The 14,801-nt window shown below is 37.5% G+C and overlaps 1 protein-coding gene across 6 annotated transcripts in view; it reads left to right on the forward strand.

Moving 5' to 3' along the window:
* CNOT2 (CCR4-NOT transcription complex subunit 2) overlaps positions 1 to 14,801 on the forward strand; it is a 95,323-nt gene that overhangs the window by 43,616 nt on the left and 36,906 nt on the right. For 5 of the 6 annotated variants that reach the window (XM_087766057.1, XM_087766053.1, XM_087766054.1 and 2 more), the window contains one exon: positions 11,585 to 11,707. In XM_087766057.1, the coding sequence (XP_087622183.1) occupies positions 11,597 to 11,707 (111 nt within the window). In that variant the 5' untranslated portion in view covers positions 11,585 to 11,596. Of the gene's footprint in view, positions 1 to 11,584; positions 11,708 to 13,064; positions 13,113 to 14,801 lie in introns of all 6 variants that reach the window. The other variant, XM_087766060.1, reaches the window with a different exon arrangement.

The following is a 14,801-nucleotide window of genomic DNA, read 5'->3' on the forward strand; positions in this document are numbered from 1 at the left end:
GAGAAAGCTGGAGGATACTTTAGCAGATGAAACGATACCAGCTTGGCTTAGATGTGATATAAGGGACCACATCAAGATTGAGAGAAAGGGAAAAAAAACTCTCCCAGTGATAGAGCGTGCACGTGGTCTTCTTACTTGCTCGCTGACAAGCATATTAACGCCATCCTCCTAACGCCGCTGGAGAGTCACTTCTCAGCTGCGCCATCAGCAGCCATCTTCCCTTGCCTGTGAGGCCCGGCTGACCGTCATGTTTCCGACTCGCCCGCTTCCGCCCCCACGCTACCACCCGCTGCCCTGCCAGTATCCTTGCTGCTGGCGGTCTTCAATTTTGTGTCCCCTGGAGGGATAGAGCCTCCCTAAGACCTGTGGGAGTGTTGTTTTCTCTTTCCTCACCACCAGCTTTCCTTGTAAAAGTTTCTGATTTGGCAAATGCAAGAAATTCAGCAAAGGTTTTGAAGCAGTGGAATGCAGTTTTACCTGTGAATTAAAAGGCTTGAAATCGTACAAAATGAGTAAGATGTTTGGCTATCAGTACACAAGCTGTTCTTTTAGTGTGCCGCTTTTATTTAAGGCTATTTTATTTTAACTATGTCTTACCATTTAGGAGGCTTAAGTATATACAGGTTTTCTTCTTTTAAGTATAATGTCACACTAGGCTGGCATGTAACTAAATGTGTAGATGTTTTAAAAAGAGGGAGCGTAATGAAGCTTGCGGATGAATTTGTAGAGTACCACGTGGTTGTCCGTTGTGAAGTAACGGAAAGGTAGACCCTTTGCAACGATGTTGGCAATCAAATACGTATCTGTCCTCCACATGGGCAAATGGCTTTTCTTGCTTTGACTAAGTGGTAGCAGGGAGTTGGCTTGCCAAACAGTTAAGGACTCCTCTTGGGAGGAGTATCAGCTATTAACATACTAGTTTCGATGGGCATAATTCAGAAAAATGGTTACGACCTTATTTCAGTGTAAAATAAGGTTTGCATGTTACTCTGTCAATGGTTTTCTTTTTTTATAACTTCTTAGGGGACTCATCAATATATAAGGAGCATCTCAGAAACCTTTTTAATGAAACCTTTATATCATTTCTGTAATACTGGGAGCAATTATCTCTAGAATCATAGAATCATTAAGGTTGGAAAAGACCCTTAAGATCATCGAGTCCAACCGTTCTCTGCTTCACAAGTGGGACCATAGTGAGACCAGTTGCCTGGCTTGGACTAGATTAGGACCTGGTTTATTTTCCAGGTTAAGCTTTGTTGCTTCACGTGTGCATCATCTGAGTTATCTGTTGTTTGTGGAAAAAGGTGTTGAGCGGCTAGGAGTGATACTAAGCCTCAGAGGTGGCAAAGTATGTCATGCTGATACTGAAGCTGTAACACTTGGTAGAGAAGAAATATTTTAGCATAGCAGGTCTCTTGATTGTGAAGCTGAAGTCCGACCTACTTAATTTTACATAGTTAACTTAGTCTTACTTAGTTCTAACTGCTATTAAAAATCATGTTTTGTGAATGTGTGATGACTATTGAATACCAATGAAGAATGAAAACCTGTTAAAAGTGTTTTTGTTTTTCCTTAAGCTGTTCTGAGCTTCTCATCAAAAATCATACTTAATTTCTTTGCATTTTTTAACGTATTTGTCCTATCTGGGGATTCTATGAATTAAGATGCTACAATTCCAAGCCTGGTTTACTGCCTGTCTGATTATCGCTTAACCTGCTTAATTCTCTTTATAGGAGTACATTTATGTCCCTTGAAGATCTTTTCTCTGCTATATGCCCATACACATATCATGTAACATATACCAGTAAAACAGCTGTCCTGTTTTGGTGCATTCTAGCAGAGTGGGAGTACAGTAAAGAGCGAGTTGATAGTACCAGTACTCTGACGGCAGACTGGCATTTCCCTGTTGAAATCCCCTGTTTTCTGTTGCTTATGCAAATTGCAACATTTTTTTCAGGCTGAAACTTCTTGTTCCCTCTATCTGCTTTGCCTTGTTGTCTTGCACCCCTCCTTGAGTTTTCAGCTGAAGTTACTTAAACTATACCTAATTCTACAACTTATTTCATACAGAAATGAGTTTTTAGAGTAAGAAGTGCAAATTTCTTTAACTGTTGGCTTTTTTTGTCACTATTGTCTTTTTTGCCTCCATAAGAAATGCATAGAATCTGTCACAGTTCTAAGTCTAAGTTTTAAGAACAATTTTCATGTGCTTAGTATGATTTTATTTTATGGGTTTGTTTCTCCAGTTATCTGATCCAGCTCTCAGTCTGCACGTGCATCATGCGAGTTTGGCCATATGCACAATTTGCTGCAGCAGAATTCTGTGGAACACAGAAATGGCATTTTTGTTAATTTGCTCTAAGTATTGCAATGTTTAAGAAAATGCCAAATTCCAGCTTCTTTGGGGACTGGAGGGAATGATAGGATTTTGTCATTTCTGAAGAACTTAGTGCAGTAGCTGATTTCCTAATCTTTTAAAGCTGGGCTTTACCATTGTACATACCCTATTAAGGAACTCTCTAGAGTGCGTCTGACTAGATCTAGGATTTCTAACTGGGTAAGTGCCTTTTTATTTATTTTATAAAAAAAAAAAAAAACAAAACACCACAAGGCGGCAAAAAAGACAAGCCCAGGCACAAAACTGAAGATAAAATTCAAATAGATTAACTTGCTGAATCAGAGGATATCTTACTCTAATTTGTTATTAAAGGGTCATTTCTGAAATACAGCAAAACTTGTTTTCTCTACAGCAAAATACTCAAAAGCACTAATGCAGTCCATATGGCAAATGGCAATGTTGTTCAATTGCAAAATCAATTTTTAGTTAAAACTGCAAGTAGTTTTCAACCAATGCATTTCTGAATTACCTAATGGGATGAGTCAAAGGTTATCAAACAAAAGAAGGCACGAAGTTGTCATTCTGGTATCTTCTAATGGCAATTTTTCTTACGGTTGAGGTGCAAAATACTGGTCGAGAGAAACTCACAGAATAAACTTCTGAGGAGCCAGAAGTGCCACTGTAGTAATAAGTTTATTATAAGAATATTTGAAGGAAATTTCATTATCTTTCCAGAATGAAATTTTGGGTTTTGCTTATTTATTTACAAACTTGACAGGTGAATTTCTCCTAAGACTGACCCATTTCTGTATTAACCAAATACTAGTTTTCATAGACAGGTTTACTGTAATAGTTCCTAGAAATGCAAGTTTGCCTGATTGTTATTTTATGTGCTGCTTTGCTTGCTTGTTGGATTTTATTTTGGCTTCCCGTGACAACATGCATACTTCAGAAGCTTGTTTGGTTTCTGAACTTAATTTTGGTTGTCTGGCTTCTTAATGTAACTTATTTCTTCTTTGATGGTATTCCCAAAAGACAGTAAATAGATGTGATATGCAGATAGTGTATATTTAGCTGATAATTGTCTTGATGGATCATCAACTGAGAACATACTTTAAAAGTTACTTTTTGTTTACAAATTGAACTAGTTTCTTTTGTAAAAAGATATTATGGCTGAGGAGTATCTTAAGTCGGTAACAGGAGTGTGCCAGTACATAATTTATTTTCAAGATTCTTGCTGTTCACTGCATGCATACTTAAAATAGTATTGAATTTAAAAGTATGAGCCAACACATTGCCCACTGAAGTTACTGGCACGATTGCCACTTCTTTCTAAAATGCAGTCATCTTTCATGGTGAAACCTTAGAGTTGAAGGGCATTGCACAGCCAAATGTATTGCATTTTACAATAGTAAGTCAGAAATGCGATATTAAATCCAGAACCACTCTTAGTCTTGAATGGACTGTGAATACTAAAAATGACTGGAAGCATCACGAAGAGAGAAAGTTGGTAAATACATTCACATTTTGGATAGGCTCTTGGAGGTGATAAATTGGTGGTTTTTTTTTTTTTTCTTAGTGAGTAAATAATATTATTTATAATATTATCAGACAAGTAATAGTGGTTCCTGATCAACAAAATCCTTAAACCATGTCTTTGACAGATAATCCAGCTGCGTGTTTTACAGTATGTGTGTGGGTATGCATGTGTGCGTGGTTAGTCAGGACTTGTGACTTCATTGCCTTGCCTACAAAGGACACGCTCCTGCTTCTCCTTAGGTTGCAACGCATCTGGCTGCCTCTTGGTTTCTCTCCACAGCAGCTGGAGATGGAGTGCTAGTTTGTTTGCTCTTCTGGTCACTTTTGCAGATCCCTTGCTGCCTTTCTCGTCTTTGAAATGTCTGTCTGGTGTGTGTTTGGATTCTGTTGAATGGTGTGTCTGAAGATTATTTCCTGAGTGGAAGTACACACAGCTTAGTGCAAAGTCATATAGAATCATAGAATCGTCAAGGTTGGAAAAGACCCTTAAGATCATCGAGTCCAACCGTTAACCTGTCACTGCCAGGTCCATCTATACCATGTACTCAAGCACCACATCTATCTGTTCTTTAAATACCTCTAGGGATGGAGACTCAACCACTTCCCTGGGCAGCCTGTTCCAGTGCCTGACCACCCTTTCGGTGAAGAAGTTTTTCCTAATATCTAACCTAAACTTCCCCCGGTGCAGCTTGAGGCTGTTTCCTTTCATCCTATCACTCGTTACTAGGGAGAAGAGACCGACCCCCATGTCCTTACAACCTCCTTTCAGGTAGTTGTAGAAAGCAAATATCCCCACCCACTGTTGGTTTCACACATCTTCCGAATCTTGTGCCTGTGACTAGTAAGGGTAGAACCTGCGGGAATCTGCCCTAGGATGGGCATGGTGTCAACCATGTTATGAAACCAAATGGAGCTTCTTGTAATCTCAATTTTCAAGTTTAGCTTTAGTAATGTCAATGTTGGCTTATTTTTATTTTAATGTAGGATAGTTTTTCTTGTTCCTCCTGTGCTGTTTTATTTCAGGAGTGTTTTAAAGTGTTCCTTTTTTTAATAGTTAGGGATGGTTAAAGGTTTAAAACAGTCAGCATGTAGATCTTCATTGGGAGAATTTCTGTGGCTTTTCTGTGGCTCGTTTCATGTTAGAGATTGCACTTACCTGACATAGTTTGCATGCAGCAGAGATTCACAGTTTTAGTGTAGCTTTTGAAAGCATTGTTATTACTTTATAGAATACTTGAAAAAATTTTACCTTGTAGATGGCTGTTCTTGAGAATATGAGTGGAGGGTAGTCTGAAATCATAACTGTATGTTCTTTGTTTCCTTCATGCTCAAAATTTTTGTCGGGAGTTCCTGCATGGAAGTTGCTATGCATCTCGTCTGTCATATTATTTCCTTTTTGAAAGGAAAAGACCATGCAGTGTTTTAAGGAGACCGGTTATATCTTGCACTACTTTGAGACTTGACCTAAGTAAGTTCGTAAATCAAATAGTTGCTTTATGGCTGTTATTTCCTTACAGTGCTCTGTGAATTTGGAAAATAATCAAGTACTATGAGATTATTCTAAAGGCTATCCAACCTTCAAGGTTTTTGGCAGATTCGTGTCTCATACATTGTGGTGGTTCTCATTTCAATCTTTCGTATTGCTGAGATTTAAACTTAAAAATACTTGCATAAGTTAAAAGACAGTTGTTAAAGATGGACAAAACACCTATTTTACTGTTGTATTCTTAGAGTGAGTACAAATCTGTGCCAGTATTAAGCTCATCAAGGAAAAAGACCTTTTAACATAAAAGAAACGTAGTAAAATGTTCTATTTTCCATGATTATGTACTGTTGACACTACAAAGTTGTTTGAAGGGCTACCATAACATAAACATGTAGTATGCTGTTAGAGGTTATCAGTCACCTTGGGGAAATAGAGTGACTGTGATTGTGAAATGAAATGAGGGAACAAAGGATCTCAACTTCCAGTTTTGTTTTGTCTTTCATCCTGAAAATAAAATGTATCTTATTTGTTCCGGTGTACATTTCATGGTGTTTTTTAATAGATATAACTTATCACTAAAGGGTTGGGATTTGAGAGATCTTTTGCATCTACCAAGTTGGTAGTATATGTTCTATTGTATATCAGTTCCAGTTTGGGCCAAATAGGAATTATCTTTGACACTCAGAAATAGGATCATAAACAGTAGCGGTTTCTACTATAAATTGAATTTATGCTATCTTTTACCAACTGATGGAATTCCAAATTTGATGTTTTGATTTAAGTTGCAGGCTGATTTGGTGGTTACCAGCACGTGACTTTTGATAGACATTTATTTTTTGAGACACTTACTTCTCACTGAAAGGCTCATCAAGGGTCACTTTTGTAGATACTTTGGATGTGCAAGTATGTTACCTTATGTGAAAACATTGATTTGTAACAGAAGAGAAAAATAGAGTAAATTATTAACTTTGCTTAGGAAGACCTAAACAGCAACATCAAAACCCTTAGTATATAGATGGAAGCTCTGTAACATCAGTCTGAGATTACAACTTCTAATTGCTCTCACGTAATGATAGTGTGCATGCTGACAAATGCCATAGTCATTGGAGGAGCAGGAAAGGGAAGATATTGCTAAAAATCCTAAAGTGGTTTCTTTTTTTTAACTTGTATTACTATATATATAGTTTTTAGCTCTCATAAAGATGATGAGTTTAATCAGTTGTAACGCAATGATCGATTTTTCTGCTCTATGCAAAATTAAAAATATTCGTTCTCCAGAGAGGTTTTGATAGTATCCTCTTGGTTTAGAGCTGGCTATGTTAATGTCGTCAGTGAGCGCTTCTCGGGCACTACCTATAGTAATATTGCAAAACAGAAACATAATTAGTTTTCATATTTTAATACTATAATTTGCTTCAGGCTGTTAAACTAATTTAATATACAACCATAGCACCACTTTATATGTGATTATAGAGAAGATCTTTTTGCAGCTTAAGATGACAAAATTTTTTATTTTTCCTCAAATTCTATGTCAATAATGTATTTTCAGTCATTGCTAACACACAAGTTTTTGTGTGCTGAAGTATGCTATATTGCAGTGTATCTTGTAATGGAAAGGATTTTTATTGAAATCTGTTTGTTTTTTTTTTTTAAATTTTTTTTTAATAAGTATTGTTGGTTGTCATGGGTTATGTACTCAGCTGAAGGATAAAGGTCAGTGACTGCAGCAAACTGCTTATTAGAGGCTTCAAGTTCTTAACATTTGTGCGGTGCTTTTAGTTCCCCTGTAGTGGTTGTTGTTAGGAAATGCTCCACAGAAGTATTTAAAGGTCTTGTCGGGTTTGGGACTGCATTTTGCTTCGTTAATGTTAACTTGAAGTTGTGGGCAGATCTGGTCTTTAAACATGATGTGCTTGTGCTTTGAAAGAAGCACTTGTGTTCATCCGATCGGAATCGGGCATGGTTTGTGGCAGCATGGCTGGTTAGTTCTCTGAACTCCATCCTAACATGTAGCTCCTACCCTTTCTTTCTCTGTGACCATGAATATTTTCTAATAATATTTGTACATGGGTCTACCAATGGGAGTTGTAAGTACTTTTGCCATTTTATGCTAAAGGATGAATTGACAGAACTACACCATTTCTACATTTTTAATGAATGGTTACACTGCCAATGTGTTTTGTGCAATAGAGGACTGAGTTCCCACAGTAGAACAGGAAAAGTAGTTACAGGATTAGGAGAGGGATCTGTATGAAATTAGGCTGAGTAGACATGAATTCTTTACTTAATAAAATTGCCATGCAACTGGAGTACCGCTTCTGTGAGATTGTGTTGGCAGAAATGTGTGTGTGTATATAGATATACATGTATCGATGAGGGACCTAAATACAAAAGCTGATTTCTACCTTTCACCTCATCAGTCTAGGCCCTGTGAAGGTACAAAACCTCAGGTCACTGTTACTTTCGAAAGGTTTTAAAATGTATTTATAAGTGCTGCATGAACTTTGCTGTATTTACTTCTGTAGCTGATTGCAAACTGATCTATCGGCCTATGAAAAAGGAGCTGCAGACTTTGTGTATGAGGCTTCCTGGTGGCTTCTTGTCCTAAGAAATAAGCAACAAATTTCCATCTGCAGATCTGCTCGCGTTTGGCACAGCCCCAGTTATTCTCACGCCTTCTTACAAATAGTACTGCGACAGTGTTTTTTTTCAGTATCTGTGCATATGCTTGTAGCATGACTGACTAATGAATATGTTAGTGAATAGTGGAGTAAGTTAATGTGGATAGGAAGATGCCTACTGATATCTTGGCAACGATCGGATACTGTCATTGTGTAAACCTGCTGTAATATTACAAAAGTCTGCATGGGGATAGGTGCTCTGATTCAGAAATTTGCAGGCTGTTTGCTGTCATTCGTGACTACTGGGAAGCAGATAAATTGGCTGATGGAGTTAGCCTAAGAACAAGCAAGAAGTAAGCAGCCTGGCTACGGCAGCTGCAGCTTCAGTCTCTAATACCAGTTTCTGCCCTTTCAGTTACTGGTTCTTAGTGGCTGCCTCATTTTATCGTGCTGTTAGTTTTGTAACAGGGCTGGATAGTAGCGTGAATTGCAACACCGTGTTTCTCTGTTGTGATCTGTGCTGTGGTTCACCCTGAGAACAAGTGGCAGTTCTTTCTAGTGAAGTGAAATCCTGTTAGGGGTGCAGGCAGCTGCCAGAATGCCCTCCAGTGCCTGTACCGCTTCCTTCCCTCGGTGGGAGCGTGGACAGCTTGAGTACTGCACGCGACTGCTTCGCTTGGCAGCATTGAACGACACAGAATTGCTTACAAAAATGCTGCTGTGAAGAAGTGTCAGTCTCTGCAAAAAGTTTTTGAAGGTCTTCAGAGCAGTCGGGCACGGCGATGCAGCTGGGTTGCAGGTAGGGCTCCTCTGGCCTTACCCTCTTCCGCTGCAGCCTGCAATGCACTGCTCTGCTCTCTGGAGTTCATCAGCACAATCCTCTTGGGTATCGTGTAGAAATATGGGTTGCCAATACAAATATCAATATTTAATCTATCTAATTATTAAAAGTTTTCTTCATTTCTTTTTTAATAACCATGCTCTTGTAAGACTCCATATTAATATCAGTGCACTTCATCAGTCTTCAGGGCATAATCTTGATTAGTTTTTGGTCCACTGTCTTATACAATTATCAATATAGAAAATAATGGTTTAGACAATTTAAATTTCGTGGGGAGTGTTTAAAATATCTTTCAGCTTTTCAGTATATAGACTTCATATTTGGACATACTAGCTTTCCTGCAGCAGCTTTAAATATATATTTTGAGACTGAAACCTCTGATCTTACCCCACTGACTCAGAAATCTTTACAGTGTGTACGTAGCCAGTCGTGTGTAAACATTTGCGGAAATAAGATCAAAAGCTACAGGGTTAAAGACAGAATCATTTTTTCCCCTTACATAGTTCCTGTACTGTAGCTCAGGGTTAGGTGTTACATTAGTACAGTATGGTGTACGCTTCCGGGACTTGCTTTCTGTCACAATTAAATTTTGTTTTTCTGATGATGTCTCACAAGAGAAGGTTATGTGGCAAAAAAAAATCTTCTCTTATCCTGGATATTGTTTAAGGACCACCAAAAAATTCTTCAGGCCTTGCGAGAAACTGCCTTGTACCTTCTCAAGAGCAGAAGCTGGTTGAGACACTCAGCTTCTCCTCATTGCTCAGGATAGCTTCACCAAATCCTTTTTACAGCAGTTAAAGGCAACTGTTCATCTCTCCGCACTTTACTCAGGCAGAGCAAAGGACAAGATAATCCCCTTAGCCTGTTAAATGCTCCATCCCATCTGGTAGGTGATAATTGCATTGTGAGGGGATTAGCACAGTGGGATACGCTTGTAGTGTAAAGAAAGCTTCACTACAAGTGTGAAAGTCAGCCGAATGCATTTGAGCAGTTTGGGACTTTACATGTGCACATTTTTGTAAATATCATAAAATACACGTTTCATCTGGAGAAGTTGTGCAGTATCTTTACATGCCTTAACGTGTGTAACAGATGATAAATATGTTTTGAGACATCAGTAGTCTAAATATCTGAATCCCTCCCATAGGACTAGTGGAATAAGCTTTTGTTTAGCTGAACATTTTAGGACAACTCTGTGATTATAGCTGTATTAAATGCATCCCAAGTGTTGTCTTTACTTTTACTCAAAACTTCTATGGCTTTGAAATCATGGGCTTAAGTTGTTACTGGTATAGGAGCACCCATGTTATTAAACACTGCCTAGAAATCTTCATCAGTAAAGGTGAAATTTGAATAAGCCACACTGTGAGGAATATCAGAGTAATTTTGTGTCAGTAGGGATAAGAGGATTTCAAGCTGAAAGTAACTCTCTCTGCAGCCAACCAGAATTGAAAATTTTGAAATTTCAGTTTCAAGCATGAGCGTAAAGTAGTGCAAAATGACACTTTGAAGAAAAATATTTTAAAAATTTTCCTGTGTGGTTTGTTTTTTTTTTTTTTAAGTTTAGCTAATGCTGTCAGTAGTGAAGATAGTAAATCTTAGGGCTCAGATCATTTCATAAGCTAACTGTAACTTAGCTTCCTTACCTTTCAAGATGTCAAAGATCCGTTTGAAGGTATGTTTTGTAGGGCAGTAGCTCAGGGTTGATCGCTATCCTTTTGGCTGTCTCCAGTCTCCCCGTATGGTACAAGAAACTGGGCAAGTTGTTCAGTGCTGACCAGTATGTGCCATTTAGCGGGTTTGAACATTAACCTGTTAGGTTAAAACAGGGCTTGGTTAGCCCACACTGCGCTGTGATAGTGTTTTGTAGCCAGATAGATAAGGAACTTAACAGAGGTGTATGTATTTTTACATAAATAAGAGAGGTGTATAAATGTGCACTGCATGCGGTAGATGCTTTAGCGATGTTGTATGACCTTGCTGTGGGATTAAATTTTCTAATGAGTTAAGGTTCTGTGACCAGCTGTGTGGTTGCTGTTTCTTCAGTTTCCAGTTCCTGACTTAGCAGCTCTGTCTGTGTGTATGTGCGCCTCTGGGAGTAAGGGCAAAATAAAATCTAGGGGGTTTTTATGGGCTGTCTGCAGTAACTTTGCTGGTCTGTCATGAGGTTGTTGAGTGTGGTTAAGCTCAACCTTCTCTTACTTAATCATGGCTCTGAGTGTGCAGGGTCGAGTAGAAAGCTGGTTTTCCAAAGTTGCAGTGATGAGACACGGAAGTGATATTTTTTTTTTCTTCCTTTTTTATTATTGTTGTTTCTTATAAGGTGGGTGAGCTCTAAAGAACGTTCCTTAATTTTCTTCTTTTAGATGGAAAGCGTTTACCTGAGGGGAGGAGAATTTGAGAAATTTGGTGTTTTGTTGTCTGACATTCTGTAATTTTAAATAAACCTCAGTGAAGGGTCATGAGACTCCAAAAAAAACCAACCAACAAATGAAGACCCCTCCAAAAAATTAAGCATGTCCACTCTCCCCACCCCAGTCCTTTCTGAAATATAAGTTTCTGTCAGATGAAAATCCCACTTGGAAGAACCATTATGTTGGCAATATACAGAAAATATTTTTAAAGAGGAATTTTCAAATGTTTAGAAACAGGGTATTATTTTTTTTAACAATCCTTACAAATATTTAAAACATATACTATTACAAGTATGTAGCAAACCAAATCATATATGGTATGTAATTGTTTTTCTTCTTATTTAGGTGACAAACAGCATGTTTGGTGCTTCAAGGAAGAAGTTTGTAGAGGGGGTTGATGGTGACTACCATGATGAAAACATGTACTACAGCCAATCATCGATGTTCCCACATCGGTCAGAAAAAGATGTAAGTTGGATAAGCTTATTTTTTTCCCCTTTCAATAGTGAGATAGTTTCCAGTATGTGAAATATATGTGAGGAAGGGTTTCATTTAGCTTTAAGCTGTGAATGACAGTGTTTTCAGTGGCAAGTGCTTTAATTTTAGTGAGTTTATACATGTAAACTTCAGCCATATGCTTGCCAGGGTTTTATTTTTTTCATCTTTAAGAATTGTATTTGTAGCTTAAATTGGATTATTGGTTATATCTTGTGTTTACATGTTGTGTCTACAGTTTTTTTTTTTGTTGTGGTTTTGCATTTTACATCTTCAGCTGTTTTTCATTTCTGAAAATGCTTCGTGCAGCTTGTTTGTCTGCTCGAGTATTCTACTTCCCATTTGTAATGACACGAAGTTACAAAACCAACCATTCTTAAACATTTTTTTTCCCTTGATAATGCATTATTATATGTTAGACCTGCATTGACATTACTGAAGCTCTGCTTATTATTGAAATAAATAAATTAGGCAGTAAAGTGTTTCACTCTTACATGGAGTAGCATGTAGAAAGATGTGGAAGACTGAAAGCATGACTTGAGGTTCATGTCACCTGGAGGTCAGTAATACCGTCTCATGACAGGCTTGCATTTAGCACGTGTAAGCAACATATATGCTAGGTTTTCTTTTTAATTAAAAAAAAAAAAAATCCTTTGACTTTCAGAAAGGTATCATTGCTTTGAGTCTGCCTCCATGACTGTCCAGAAATATAGTTGTTTAATAGCAGGTGTGAACAGTCTTGATAGACTGCGACCTGTGTAAACATAAACATTTCCTATAGACTCTTAGTTAGTTGAATTTTAATCCAGATTTTCAAAGATAGAAGGACATAGCTTCAGAGTAGAAGGCTTTTTAAAACAGAAAAAAAACAAAACAAAAAAAGGCTTAAATGCAGCTTTCCAATTCAGTTTCATAAGTTATTTTGATGAGAAATTTCAGGTGAGCCAGCAAAGGATTAAAATGTACTACAGTGTAAAGAAAATTAAATAGGCTGCTCTTTTCTGTTTATGTCCATTACGTCTGTGCACGTACCACAGATGCACACAGGGACAATGGAATATTTATAATGTTGAACATACTTTCCTTCCTGTGAGCACTGGGGAGTGCAGCTAGCACTCAAAAACAGTAGACGCTATTTCTCCAAAGTGATTCCTAGGTACTAAATCCCCACTTTTAGTTTTGATGCACTGAGGGAGAGAAATCATTACAGTGTAGTAAGAAAGGTAAAGTGAGATGAAAGCTATGCTGTACAGTGTACACAGTGAAAGCTGATGCTTGGCATGTTGTTGACACAGTGAACGAGTGTTTTAGTTGCCTACTCTTTCTGTAGGCAATGTTGCAGAAGTGGATCTTAGAATGGGACTTCAAGAGAAGGAAGGTGGGTGTTCCAGACACCAGGAATGACAAATGAGAAATCGTGAAAGCTTGTGGGAGAAGTGGCCAAAATGGGGCATAGAAGCTGCTGTAGTTGGCAGAAGTGATCTCGTTCCGACAGGAAATGAAGAGTGATTTTTGCAAAAGCCTTGTAAAGTTTTATTTCCAAATTCTTGTTAAGGGATCTTTTTTCCCCCCCTGTAGCTTCATGATTGACGATTATAACTTTCTGAGTTTATGTTTATGAAATCTTAAACCATTATATGCTGTTGTAATATTTTTTTTGAAAGTTGATGAAAATAAATATATGGTGGTGATATTGATGTTGTCTGTATACCTTTGATCAGTCATGTATAGCTAAATGTATATTCTGTATTACATGTTCTTTTTGATGTCTCATTTGGCTCACATTAGATGAGAAAGATTGCAAAGGTGGTTTTATTCTTTTAGTTTCCACCCAATGTTGCAGCTTTGAAAACCTTTTCCAATTGAAAATAACTGTGTTTTCAAATAGTCTTTCAACTGGAATTCTACTAAAGATGTTGCTCTGTATGTAAGAAGACAATAAATATATTGACTGTGTTGGTATTCGGATAACACTTAGTATTGACAGACAAAAATAAACTTGCTCAGAATTTTCTCTGAGTAAGCTAATAAAGACTAACGTTCAAAACCTAGATCAAGTTTTATGGACACGTGCGGGGAAAATCTTCCAGCATTCTAGATCTTGAAACACTTTGAATCTTCCTGTCTTCACATTTATATTGAAATGGAGTAGGTAAATATGGGGAAAAAATAAAGGTAGAGGAAACTTTGGGGAAAGGAGTAAACCACCTTTATACTCAGAAAATCCAACTGGTAATAAAAAGACTAAAACATAGCATACACGATCTCTTTGTAAGTTTACTGAAAAACAGCAGTCTTTATGCTTTTTCTTGTAGTAGAATTGTCTAAACAAGGTGCAGTTTTACGGCAATTTGAATTATTGCTCTTTTTTTCATTTTCAGTTTCTTATATTAATTTTACCTGCTCTCTATGTGAAGACATATATGGCAGGTTTTAGCTACAAACCTGTAGAAAATCAGTTAAACATTATTTTTCTTTTTTCTGCAATGTATCATGTATACACATGAATCCTGAGTCCTTCATTTATGTTTAATTTATCCTCTAGAGTTCTTCAACCCAAAATAGAGTGGTTCTGAGGGAAGCCCTCTGTGAGTGGCTTCCTTAAATACTGCTCTATGGGAAGGGCTAAAGCTTGTTTAGTATTTACTCTCCCTCGTACTGAACATGACTAGGTGTTTTTCTGGTTTTCACTGATTCTAACCTTAAAAGTTGCTACTTTTCAAGGAATTGCTACTCTGTGTGTGTGTGTACTCCAAGCAGAGGAACATACAGAATGGTGAAAGCTTCCTAAAATTTAGAGTAGAGTAAGGACTAACTAATACTGCAAGCATATTATTTTGTATAAACTTAAGAACCTATTTTTCACTTTACTTTTACAGTAGGGTTTCTGTCCTCGTGAAGAGGCATTGTCTTCAAGTGGGGTACACTGATGACTTGCGCACAGTTTGACTGGGTTGGGAGCTTTTCAACTTTCTACCTTGTTTTAATGCCTAAGGTGGAGGTTTCGCTCATTAAGTGAAAAAAAAAAAATTAGAACCTATCTGAAAGAGAATTGAAAAAAAAATTT

Source organism: Nipponia nippon, unplaced genomic scaffold (genome assembly GCF_047370975.1).
Source record: "Nipponia nippon isolate SJK-2023a ecotype South Korea unplaced genomic scaffold, ASM4737097v1 scaffold_3, whole genome shotgun sequence".
Classification (NCBI taxonomy): domain Eukaryota; kingdom Metazoa; phylum Chordata; class Aves; order Pelecaniformes; family Threskiornithidae; genus Nipponia; species Nipponia nippon.